This window comes from Melanostigma gelatinosum (genome assembly GCF_949748355.1).
Source record: "Melanostigma gelatinosum genome assembly, chromosome: 11".
Taxonomy (NCBI): domain Eukaryota; kingdom Metazoa; phylum Chordata; class Actinopteri; order Perciformes; family Zoarcidae; genus Melanostigma; species Melanostigma gelatinosum.
Window position 1 is genome coordinate 25,554,616 of NC_136644.1, and position 12,507 is coordinate 25,567,122.

A 12,507-nucleotide genomic window follows, 5' to 3' on the forward strand; every position below is an offset into this window, starting at 1 on the left:
TGAATTAAAATGTTACCTGTGACGGACACAGTGACTCCAGGTGAACGAGTATATTTCCCATCTGGTTGGTTTGTTGTGAGCCTGAACTTGTACTCAGCTGAGTCGCTCTCTCTCAGGTCTGTGATCGTCAGAATGCAGACTTTGTTATAACAGTAAGACGTCACACGACCTGAATACTCAGAGTCTGTTGTCAGATCCACAGGTTCACCATCTTTCTCTTTAGTAAACCAGAATCTGTTGCTGACATCACCGTGCTGTGTTCTAGATGGGAATGTGTATCTGCATTGTATTACCACTGTTGATCCTTTTACAGCACAGACCTCAGTAGCACTGTAAGTCACTCCCCAGACATCCTGACTCTGTATCACTGAAACACAGAGCACATCAGGAACCACAGTCAGACTCAGAGCGACATCAGAGGACACACTCTCATGAGCAGTGAAGGAAAGAAAGAGTCAACCATCGACACATGATCTCTGCAGTTGGAAGGAACAGCAACGTATTGAACCCGTCAACTCAAACACAGTGAACAAGATCAAACAGCAGAAGTTTCAATATGAGAAGGGTGCAGTTCATGAGATAAAGAGTCTTCTTTGCTCTGTGGTTCTCTGTCTGTGGTCAGCTGCTGCAGAGTGAATGGAAACTGTAGAGAAATGCAGAACACTGAGGAGTGAGAGAACAGTGTGAAATGTAGAGAACGGATCACTGACAGTCAGAAGTCGACACAAACACAAACTTCAGATGTGAATTCAATTTACAAAAATGTAATTTGTTTTTCTAAAACCCCAAAACCTGACTTTGCAGCATCTCTGGCCCCAACTTACAACATGTCACTCAAAGAGACACCAACCAGGAAGAGACTCAGAATGAATAACAGACTCTCACTGCGGTCGAACGATTAGAGGAAGTTCCACAGAGAGATCATGTTAATGTGCGTACAGCCATTACTTTCATCCACATAAACACAACTTTACTGTCTTTAATGGAGCACGATTCTTCAGTTCATACAGTTGATGATGTTCAGGTACAAGTGGACAGAGATGCTGCTGCTGTTAAAAACAGCTCAGTGTTGGTCGTCCTGTAAACACTTCAATCTAAAGAAAGGAAAGTGGATGTTGCACCACATTTATAACATCAGATCTGTTGATGAACTGAAAACACAGCTTCCTCTGTTGTCCTGAGGAGCACTAACGGCCTCACAGTATAAATGTAGATGTACAGTACCTCGTACAGAGAGAAGGAAGACAACAAATCCAGCGGCTGCTGCTGTTGAACTCATAGCTGCTCCTCTCTGTTAAATCAGCAGATCAGAAACACTTCATGTCAGTAAGTCACCAGAAACATTTCTACTTTGAAAAGGAGCGTGTTGTCTTTGAAGTCAGCTTGTGTCTCCTGTGGGTGGTACAGTTATGTTAAACAGTTATCAAGCTGTTAAAACGCCGCCCTGGTTTCCTTCCTCTTTACGTTAAAATGCGCATTAACACATTGAGGCCTCTAAATACATAAGCGGCAATGAAGAAGTCAATCTTGCAGCTGTTTGTGCTGCAAGATTCTCGTCACCGTCTCGACAGAGGAAAAGACAGGTGATCACCAAAGGCAGTATTATTCATCTTCTGAAGACCACAAAGGTCTTGAACTCCAACCATGTCCAGCATGGAGTACAGTGGGAGTTATCTCTGGTGGCAGTAAATTCATCCCAACCCTGGTGACCTCAGAGCTGCACTACCTGTTCTGGCCACAGGGAGAAGCCACAGCTGGTGAGACTCTCATCACATTAAAATGTTCACTAGCAGCTGTTTTATGTGAAGCTTTTATCTCTTATTATTATCATTAGCGGTAAAGTTGGTGGGACTACTTCACAATTTAAATCATGCAAACTGGCACAAAGCATGTATTTGTCCCCTTCCAATTCCATGTTCATAATCATAATAATTCACATGAACATCTTGCATAACATTTACCTGTGTAACATCGTGAGACATGGATGTTAAATGCACCTTTTGTTGCGCTGAGCCGGACACACTTGTGAATTTGCTTTGCCATCGCTCCTTCACACATGTGTTTTGGAAAGATATCGAAATGTTTCTTCGTAACCAGACTGGATATAACAACACTTCGGTCTCATCACTTAATTAGAATGTAACAACAATAAACCTTTGAGCTACATCGCACATTTCAAACACATAAGGCAAGTTTATCGAAAGCCATTCCCAAGCTTTCATATGTTACAAATGAAATCAAGTTGCACATTCTAATCCTGTTTCTGTTTCGTACCTGTGCACCTCTGTATCCTTTAGTTACTGCTCCTCTGCTTCGTCATTGTACCGCTGATACTTTTTGTCTACTCGGCTATAGTCCATCTTCCTTTTTACCCAATAAAAAAAGAGAGAGAGCATGATAGAAGAAATGTATACATGTGATGTACACTGTGATGAAATGTGCTTTTGCATATCGTGCCATTGAGTGTTATTGATGTATCATCATTTCTGTTTTACTCCAACATCATCCAGTCTGTCCTCTGCTCCTCTGTCTCTGTGGTTTGGATCGGCCACTGAACAGGACAGGAACAGACTGCAACGGACTGTCAGGTCTGCAGAGAGGATCATTGGTTCCAGCCCTCCATCCTGGACCTGTTCACCTCCAGAGTCAGGAAAGATCTGCAGACCCTTCACACCCTGGACACAAGCTGTTCCAACTCCTCCCCTCTGGAGGGCGCTACAGAGCTCTGTTCGCCAAAACCACCAGACAGGAACAGCTTCCTTCTGCCGTCAGTCTGATGAACAATGAATCAGTCATACTGCACTACTACCTCTGTTTGCATTAATATCCTACATCCATTGTCGTTTATGTTGTTTGTGTTCATAAATGTTCTTCGATGTATATTTATATTGTACACAGTAGTGACATGTGTATGCTTAGTTTCTCTGTTCTGCTTTGTTGTCTTCAATGTCCTTGTTTTTATATTGTTCTTGTGTATTTGTATATTCCATGTATGCACGTTGAGAGCAATGTGTAAACCGGGGTCAAATTTGTCCGCCTACATGGCCAATAAAGCTGCTTCTGATTCTGATGTCTGTTTGTTTTCCTCCTGAACAAAACTGCATCAATTCAAACCGACCAATCACAGCGCGGGACATGTCAGATCGCACCCGACGTTCCACGCCGACGTTCGACAAACGGACCAATGGTGAAGGAGATGGGCGGGGCCTGGCGGATTCAAACGGAACATGGCTGCGGGTAAAGATGTGGACGACAACACACACAACAGAAGGTAAGAAGAACGAACGAAAGCGCGCGTGTATACGTGTTTCCAGTGCTACTTCCATTGACGCAGTGTTAGAGTAGTATTTACATTTGTACGTGGGGAATTATCTGCGTGCTTTAGCTAACGTTAGCACGGTTAGCTCAGCTGAGGGATCGTGTGTTGGTGTGACGTCAGCTCACGTTCATTTAACTAAGTTAACGTTCAGTATGCAGGACTGTGGACTGAACCCACTGCGTATATGTTTCCTCCTTCTATGTAACTGTTGTACGTGACATAGAAGATGTATGAACGTGATATTAATAATCTGCATTGATTCCTGCCTTTGTTTGGCTCATAGTGGTCAAGCTCTGCTGGACTTGTCAGACGTGTTGTGTCATTATTCGGCCTTTTGTGGCTGTAGAAGCAGCTCTCTAAAGCCCGAGCGCCTAATGACACGTCATCAGGGCTGTACTCTGTGCACGCACATTTCAATTCATGTGGAATTTGAAAGATCCCTAAATATTAAGATCTTCTATTTGTTGAAGCACACACATTCATGACTCTGTGTTTTCTTCCTCCATTGCTGTGATTAGGTTGTATGATGTCCTCTGTTAACAGTCTTCCTGTGCCCCCCCCCCCCCCCCCCTCAGAGGTACAGTGTGCAGCATGGTGATCAATCACGAGGAATCACCGGGGGGCTCCCGCGCTGGCCGCCCACCGGTCATCTTCAACCCGGACTTCTTTGTGGAAAAGCTCCGCCACGAGAGCCCCGATGTTTTCCTGGAGCTGGTGCTCAGTAACATCACTCGCCTCATCGATCTTCCCGGGACAGAGTTTGCACAGCTCCTTGGCGAGGAAGGCCCGAAGACCCAGACGGGTGGAAACGGAGGCTTCTTTCGCTCTTTCAACTTCCTCAAACGCAAAGGTCAGAGGAATGACCGGCAGCAGCAGCCCCAGTGAATATCCAGCTCTGTTTTTGAACTCTGTTTGATCTCTACAATTCGATTTGAAGCTGACAAAAGCACAGCAGGAGGTGTGGCTACCTGCTATTTGTGTAGCCGTTTGATTTTGTGTACCAATACCTTCTGAAACTATGTCATCAGATTAGTTTTTTCGAGGTAACGTCGGCTTTAAACCCGTTTTCTTTGTGATGAGGCTGGCCTGTTGTCATGCAGACATGGAAGAGCTTTTACGGGAAGTTAATGTTGACGCTGCTCTCTCCTGATGCGCTCGCAGATAAAGGTGTTGTGTTTGGAACCCCGCTGACGGAGAGCAGCATTGCCCAGATCTACCAGCTCATCGAGTACCTCAGCAAAAGTGAGTCGTTAAATAAAAAAACAATCGAACGTCAGTAGCTCGAGCACGCGCGTAGTTAGAATAACGCTTTTTACTGGCTGGCACCCACCTCGCACTCAGATCTGCACGTTGAGGGTCTGTTCCGGGTTCCGGGGAACAGTGTCCGTCAGCAGACCCTGAAGGACCTCCTCAACAGCGGGGTCGATGTGGACCTGAAGTCCGGAGACTTCCACCCCAACGACGTGGCCACGCTGCTCAAGACGTTCCTGGGAGAACTGCCCGAGCCGCTGCTCACACACAGACACTTCCACGCACACCTGAAGATAGCTGGTATGAACACTGGACCAAAACAGTGCCGTGTTTGTGTTAAACGCTTAGAGCAGCACTGTCAGCGTGACGTTACAGCAAAAACATGTTGCGTAATTTAGAAAGCAGGACCTCTGAAGTATTTGTCATGGACAGTTGCTCAAGGCAACCCTTTTGTTTTTCTTCTGCAGTGATTTTGGTAAATCTATTCATGACTTCACTTCCCTTGTCCCGCCTCCAGAAATGACTCTGTTTGACGAGCACGGCAACAAGACCGCGGTACCCAACAAGGAGCGTCAGATAGAGGCCCTGCAGCTCCTCTTCCTGCTGCTGCCTCAGGCCAACCGCTCGCTGCTCAAGCTGCTGCTGGACCTGCTCTACCACACGGCCCGGCAGCAGGACGAGAACAAGATGTCCGCCTTCAACCTGGCGCTCATGTTTGCGCCGCATGTCGTCTGGCCCCGACATGTAAGATTTGTACTTTATTGCACAATGAGGGTGAGAGGACCGGGGTCTTTTAACGTATGGGAACATCATGGCCGAACACTGTTTTGCTCACAGATCGGATCAGAACGAAAGGAGCAAATATAACTTTTCGATCCCTGATCACGTTTCTTTGCCGCCGATCACTGATGATCCATATTAACGGATTGTTGTTTGATTGTAGCAGCTGGTGCACACGGATCCATCCGTCCCAGAATTCATTTCAACCGCTCTGAAGTCTCTGAACAGTCTAAATGTTATCCTGATACTCTGTGAAAGTCATTCATAGTGGCTTTCTTTCACACAATTCAAATGATAAGAAAATAACAGATTGTATTTTTAATGATGAATACATCTTGTAATTAGTAGTTTTAATGATGAGTTAGTGTAAACATCTCACAGTTCATCTCTAACATCTGTTTATGTTGTGAAAACATCTTCAAACTACTTTATTCAAGTTATCAACAAAACGTTATGAGTACTCCTTTTCCCTGAGCAGAGCCTGAAGGCATCATAATGCACCGGTAACTGAGGTGAACCTCCGTTAGCGGTGCTGCTAACGTTGCTCTCCTCCTGTTGGTCTAAACACTGATTGGTTGTTTACAATGAAACATAATCAGAGACTAGAAACGCATGAATGATGTAAATATTTGACTGAATATTGGAGGACAACGATCGTCAGTAAAACTGTATTTAACGTGAAACTGGTTCACGGGAGTGAAGAGCCGTGATGGGGATCAGTCCGGATCACTGGTCCATTACACCACTAACACATATTCATCCACCTTAAAGGACATTTCTGTTTACTTCCACATTATCCTAGAAGCCTCTCTGTGGAATGAAAAGGTTCAATTTGGTGTAAATATACAGTACAAATACTCTAGTGCAACACAAACGCTTTATAACACTTTAAAGACGTTCATCCCAAAACCCAAAACGCATACTTTTCCTCCTAACCGGTGCTGTTGATCAATCTATATTATTATGTTGTGATTTGTATATACTTGGAGGTGTCGGCCGTAGCGATGGAGTATCATCGTCTTTGAGTGATGCCGTTGTGTCCTTCAGATGACGGCCACTGACCTGAAGGACAACCTGAAGAAGCTGAACAGCAGCATGGCCTTCCTCATCAAACACTCGCAGAAGCTCTTCAGGGTGAGTCGCCGAGACACGAGGCCGAACGGCTAGAAGTGAATGAGTTCTGTTGTTCTCTGAGCATGAAGTCGGTACCGCTCTTGAGTCACAGAAGCGTAGCATGTGACGTGTTTAATGGATATGAAACGCAGAGGATGAGTGACTCGTGTCTGCTGTGTGTCGCTCAGGCTCCGGTCTACCTGAGGGATTATGCCAGAGTGCACTTCACTGGGACCACGGCTCTGCACACCAAGGTTAAGCTTCACGCCCCCTCCTCTTTAAGTGACATTTCATTTGATGAATATACTGTATATACCTGCTGTATATACCTGCTGCGGCCTCTGTTATGTGGTCTCTGGTTACAAGTGTAGAAGAGTGGACTCTTCCCTGCTCACTCCACTCAACACCATTCAGAAAAACACGTTGCGACAATTTGAGAAACCGCTGTTAAAAATGGCCGAACAACTTGCCGCCGCCTCTCTCAGGACGATCTGGAGCTGCTGACGGCGAGCTGCTCCCCCGCTCAGCGGGCCGCGTTGCCCCTGAAGAGGACGGCCGTTCGGGGCCCCGGCTCTCAGGAGGAGCGGTACCAGTCGCCGGCGCAGCAATACACAGAAGAGGCTCTGAAGGACCTCTTCAGACACGTCCACCACAACATGCCCGACTCCGCCAAGAAGAAGAAACTCGTCCGACAGGTTCGCCTTTTATTCACCTGAGACAAACGTGACTGCTGTTCAACTGCCACCAAGTCAGTTTGTGTGTTCAGCGTCTTTTTAACATCCAGTGTACGCGTTGTTCTCTTCGTCCAATGTGCAGTTGGTCAAGCAGACGACGTCGGGGACGCCGACGAACGAGCCGGAGCCTCCGGCGCCCAGCAAGAAACACCCGCGCTCCCGCTCCTTCGGAGGCCTCATCAAGGTACTGAACAAGCCCCAAAGGCGCAGCAGAACAATACAGCAAGTAGACATGACCCTGATGTATTCCACACTTCACTGGCAGTCACGTTAAGATCATGGAAGTCATTGTGTTCGTGTCGTACAAGAGCCTTTTGTTGTGATCATGAATCACTCAAGTGTTTGGTTCCGTACGGCCTTTGAGGACGGAAGTGACCACAACATATGATATTTAGTTTGTTTTGCTGACTGTTGGGACCATGTTTGTAACAGCAAACACTATTTCTGTGGCTGGCGATTTAAATTAGCGCTCCAGCGATTAGTCAGAGTCCTTGAGTCTCTTTGTTCAGAAGTCCCATGACCCGTAATGACGAGTAGTTACAGTTTCAGGTTGAGGTTCGAGCCTCACAGGTGCAAACGTTTGCTTGCTAGATTCTCCCGACTGCTGGTCTGACACTGACGAGCAGTTCTGGGTGGTTTTGTTAATGGTGATAATCATGTTGTTGAATGTTTTCCACTCTCATCGAGTTTTTCAGTGTATTAAACCACATAAACAGACGGGACACTGGGCTCCTCGACGCGCTCCGTCTGACTTATTTCACTATTTGACTTAAACGCGACGAAGCCGCTCATAACTTTCCCTCCTGATGCTCCGCTAACAGCGCAGAGCTCGCGGCGAGCAGCTGACGGGCGAGAGGCGGGTCCGACACGTCTCCCCTGACATCGTCACCAAAACAGGAAGGAAGCCCGGAAAAGAGAACGTCGCCCTGCAAGTAAGTCCACGACGCCGCACGCTCCTCGTGTTCTTGTGCTTTCTCTCTCTTTAGTTGGCTTTGTATGATCTGCTTCCTTGGCTCTGAGATTGCGCAGGGAAAAGTTCGACTAACCTGTGAACAACACAAACGAATGTGCAGATGAACCTGAATGAAAAGGAAATGTGTGAAGTCTTGGGAGACGAAGTATTCCTGAGTCTTTGAGCTGCACGGAAAACATCCTCACTGTCATTATTGTGCTGATGTTTGTGTCTTAATTACTCAAATATACTAAAGATGGCGACCGAAAGCTGACGCCCTGTTAACCACGCTTCATCACGCTTCATCACGCTTCATCACGCTTCATCACGCTTCATCACGCTTCATCACGCTTCATCACGCTTCATCACGCTTCATCACGCTTAATCACGTGTTGAGCTCTGATTGTGGTTGAATGACAGTTTATTGTTTTCTTCCATCTGACGCAAAATCACCAGAAATCGTGTGTGTGTGTGTGTGTGTGTGTGTGTGTGTGTGTGTGTGTGTGTGTGTGTGTGTGTGTGTGTGTGTGTGTGTGTGTGTGTGTGTGTGTGTGTGTGTGTGTGTGTGTGTGTGTGTGTGTGTGTGTGTGTGCAGGTGAGCGGCCCGCTGAACGCTCTCGTGTTGGGGAAAGCGGCGCTGGTGGTGAAAAACTCAGACTTTACTTTCAAGAAGGACAAAGCTTCAAAGGTCTCCAGGGTACGACGCCAACGATCCCCAAATACCGTTCGTTCATCTGGCGGCACACCAACGTAACCGCTTGTTGAACGCTAAATTCACGCTCTCCAATTCCTCCCTCCCTCCCTCTCTCAGCAGGACTCCCCCTCTGTGACCAGGATGTGTTTCTCTCCTGCTCAGGAGATCTCACTGGAATGAAACCCGACTCCTCCTCCTGGTCTCGGACAGGACTTGTATTAATATGGTTGTTCATGGTCGTACGTCTCTTGTTTTTACTGTGACCGGAACTCACCACGACTTACAAACTGCTGCCGACTGTTGAATAAATCCTCGACGGTCGGGATATAAAGAAACGCACTCCGATGAACACCAAACACTTCTGACCTCCATACGATATCCAATAAGCTAAATCTGTGTTTTTTCACTTCCAGAAATGCTTCAAAAACAATTCTCTTTCATAAAATACGTGAAGATAGACAATGAATATCGTTCAGCATGATTCAGTTCAGTAATAATCATCGATGCCCAAAAGGTATTTGTTTGTGAGAACAAGAGTGGGACTAGAATGCAAATTCCTCTCTTTCGTAACTTCTTCTTTCTTTCTTTTTTAACCACGTGAATTGTGACGTTGACGGCACTTTGGACTCTTTCTGCTTTTCGAGTTGTGAAATTGAATCGGAATCTTTCGGGTTTGAAGTCGATGAAAAGTCGTTTTAAGAACAAACGCACCAGGACAACAACGCGTCGTCACTGTTCGCGCTCCAGCGTTGTGGAGCAATGTGTGATGAAGCGCAGCTCCACCTTCATGTGACCAGCTGAGACGGGATGCGTCGTGTTGTCGTAGCGACCGCATCAGAACCTGTGACCGCGAGCGGCTAACCGTCTGCTGTAGAGGAGCCGGGACACGCTGGACACGTTCTGCATTTGATCTCGTTCTGCGTTTGTAAACTGTGATGTTGCTTTTTGTTTCCGGTCCGATGTTTTTGTGACTCTTTGGTCACTTGATGATTGTTTCTACTTTATTTATAACGCTTCATCCTGAATGATCACCATTCATCGTAAAACATTCAATATGAATCTGCCTAACATGAAACGTTGCACTCACAGGACTTAAAATACCTTTTTCTTTATTGTTTTAAACATTTTATTCCCTTTCTGTTGTCTTCAGCCGGCTGATGGCGGCTCGGGTGGAGGGAAGCGTTGTGGTGCCGGTGGTTTAAATGGAAGTTGTGTTGTGAAGTGAGCAGAAGTCTCTTCTCGGCACCCGTCTGGTATCTGAGGCGCACCGCGTGAAGAACAGGCCGCTGGTGGTTCAGCACGAGTCTGAGTGACGCAGGAAAGGAACCTGACGTCAGGCAGCGTCACCTGTTCCTGTTTCATTCTCATTGTGATGAAACCTAACCTCCAGTTATTCACGCCGAGCCCAACGGCTCCCGAGCTCGGACACAGTCGGCATAGAGGTCGAGAGGAGACCCGATGAAATACAAAATCCTGACTCAAATCTAGATACAGGGAACAATCCACCTTCTTAGTCTTTTCATTTCTTTTGATTGGCATTGCTTAAAGTTTGTCAGTGAAAAATAGTTCAAACACTGAAAATGTGACTAAATGCTCCTGTAAATATGTGTAATGCACAGTTCTCCGGTCCTTCAGCGCCACTCGTCACGGTTCAACTGAGCTGACTTCTGCTCAGTTCATTGTGTCGTCACACTTGTGTAGTACACCACGGTGTGAGGGATCCGGTCCCGGTGCTCCGGTACCACGGTGTGAGGGATCCGGTACCGGTGCTCCGGTACCACGGTGTGAGGGATCCGGTACCGGTGCACCGGTCTTTGGGGATGGGTGCTCCGGTACCACGGTGTGAGGGATCCGGTCCCGGTGCAGCCGGTCTTTGGGGATGGATGCTCCGGTACCACGGTGTGAGGGATCCGGTCCCGGTGCAGCCGGTCTTTGGGGATGGATGCTCCGGTACCACGGTGTGAGGGATCCGGTCTTTGGGGATGGATGCTCCGGTACCACGGTGTGAGGGATCCGGTCCCGGTGCAGCCGGTCTTTGGGGATGGATGCTCCGGTACCACGGTGTGAGGGATCCGGTCTTTGGGGATGGATGCTCCGGTACCACGGTGTGAGGGATCCGGTCCCGGTGCTTCGGGTCTGTGGAGAGAGTGGTGGACGTCGTATCGATGGGTTTGGTGAAAGTGATTGAACGTGACTGACATGTCGGTGCAGGTGGACGCTGGGACACATTACCTCCTTTTGTTTTTACAGAACATTGTCGTGTTCTTTGATCAGTGGTCTACTCTACATGTGGACCTTTATTTTATTTCTAAATCTTTATGACTGAATTCATCAGCAGAACCTCTTCTGGTCTCAACAGACTGTTTTAAAGGAGCGCTCAGTGGATTCTGTTTTTATTTTATTTATTGCTGTTTGGGAAACGACAGTCTTTTTTTGTGTGGGTGGAATTCATGAGCGAGACTTAATAAGGTACTTTGACTTTCATTCATTATTTAGTTTTCTCTTCTTCCTCAGAGAGCCGTTACATTCTGTACGATGTGAAGATGTTTGTTGTCTTTATCTCTTTTTCATAAATGTGAAACATTTAGTTACTGATCTCTGTCACTGAGGACTTCTTCTGTTCACTGGGCCAACAGCAGCGTTGTGGGTGGAGCTTAAGTCCTTTTCAACTCAACCTAAATGTTTGTTGCGTCATTAAAAACGATGATGGAGAAACATCACTTTGAAAGTTTCGTTTGGTTAACGGTGATGGAGAAAAAAAACATGATTCATCCAGTGTCATGACGAACTCATCCGAGTGTTTATTCTGTGGTAACCTTTGTTTTTGTATATATTTTTTTGTATTTTAGTGTAAAATAAGTTCCTCTTGTACAGCACATTGATTCCTGAGCGAACACCCCCCCCCCTTAGGATTAAACCTTTTTTACTGTTTCCTACAGAACGTCTGTTTTATTCATTCACCTGATTGTATTTGTTTTGTTAGTCTTTCCACTGTGACGTCAGTATGAGGGAATAACTCCACTGCAGTACTCGTGCCTGCCCACTAGGGGGAGCTACCAAACAACAGAGACAAAGACGCGCTCATGTTCTGACATGTTGCCTTTAACTCTGTTGCCCATCTTCACAACTTCTCCTTATTTAATCATCATTATAGTGATAATAATAATAATATCCTATTTTATTGAGAAATTCTTTCCCCTCTCCAGGAAGGTCAGAGGTCAGGCAGCGCGGGGTCAGCAGCTGGGGGGTCAGCAGTGGTTCCTCAGGGTTCTCAGCCTCCACTGAGTGCACTGAGTCGTGGTAGAATGCTGCACAGTCAAACATTCCACTGAGCGGAGGTTGTGATATATTAATTACACACACTTCTCTCCTTTCGGTATTTATGTTTTGTCATTTTGAGTTCTGCAGCTTGATCTGAACCGGACATGACCGCTGGTCGACAGTCGACTCTTCGTTTGAGTTTGTTTTTTGGCGCTTAAATGAACCCGTCGCGCGAGGGAGTCCGCGGGGAGGAGCAATAATCACGCGCGTGGCGGTGAATTAAGAAGGCGGGTAAACTGCCCCCAGGTGTGCATCGTCACACTGCAAGCGAACGCTCAATCGAGCCCGTTGTTCCGGGGAAACGTAATTACTCTCCACGTGACCTCGCGGCTTCGCTTCCAGA

The 12,507-nt window shown here is 46.7% G+C and overlaps 1 protein-coding gene across 2 annotated transcripts; it reads left to right on the forward strand.

Annotated features, from left to right (window-relative positions):
- The first annotated feature begins 3,216 nt into the window (after window positions 1–3,216).
- On the forward strand, window positions 3,217–11,774 carry arhgap19 (Rho GTPase activating protein 19). 2 transcript variants are annotated; one of them, XM_079278928.1, is made up of 12 exons: window positions 3,217–3,271; window positions 3,895–4,169; window positions 4,481–4,561; window positions 4,661–4,870; window positions 5,088–5,314; window positions 6,398–6,484; window positions 6,652–6,717; window positions 6,949–7,158; window positions 7,280–7,381; window positions 8,019–8,129; window positions 8,745–8,846; window positions 8,961–11,774. In XM_079278928.1, exons 1-12 carry the CDS (start codon window positions 3,228–3,230, stop codon window positions 9,021–9,023), a joined length of 1,578 nt encoding a protein of 525 aa, XP_079135054.1. In that variant the 5' UTR covers window positions 3,217–3,227; the 3' UTR covers window positions 9,024–11,774. The 2 variants fall into 2 exon arrangements, with proteins under 2 accessions (XP_079135054.1, XP_079135055.1); XM_079278929.1 differs by having other exon boundaries at window positions 8,964–11,774.
- The last annotated feature ends 733 nt before the right edge of the window (window positions 11,775–12,507 follow it).

Coding starts and splice junctions, on each gene's coding strand:
- arhgap19 (XM_079278928.1), top strand. CDS start 3,228: ATGGCTGCGGGTAAAGATGTGGACGACAACACACACAACAGAAG. Junction 3,272..3,894: donor GACAACACACACAACAGAAG/GTAAGAAGAACG, acceptor CCCCCCCCTCAG/AGGTACAGTGTGCAGCATGG. Junction 8,130..8,744: donor AAGAGAACGTCGCCCTGCAA/GTAAGTCCACGA, acceptor GTGTGTGTGCAG/GTGAGCGGCCCGCTGAACGC.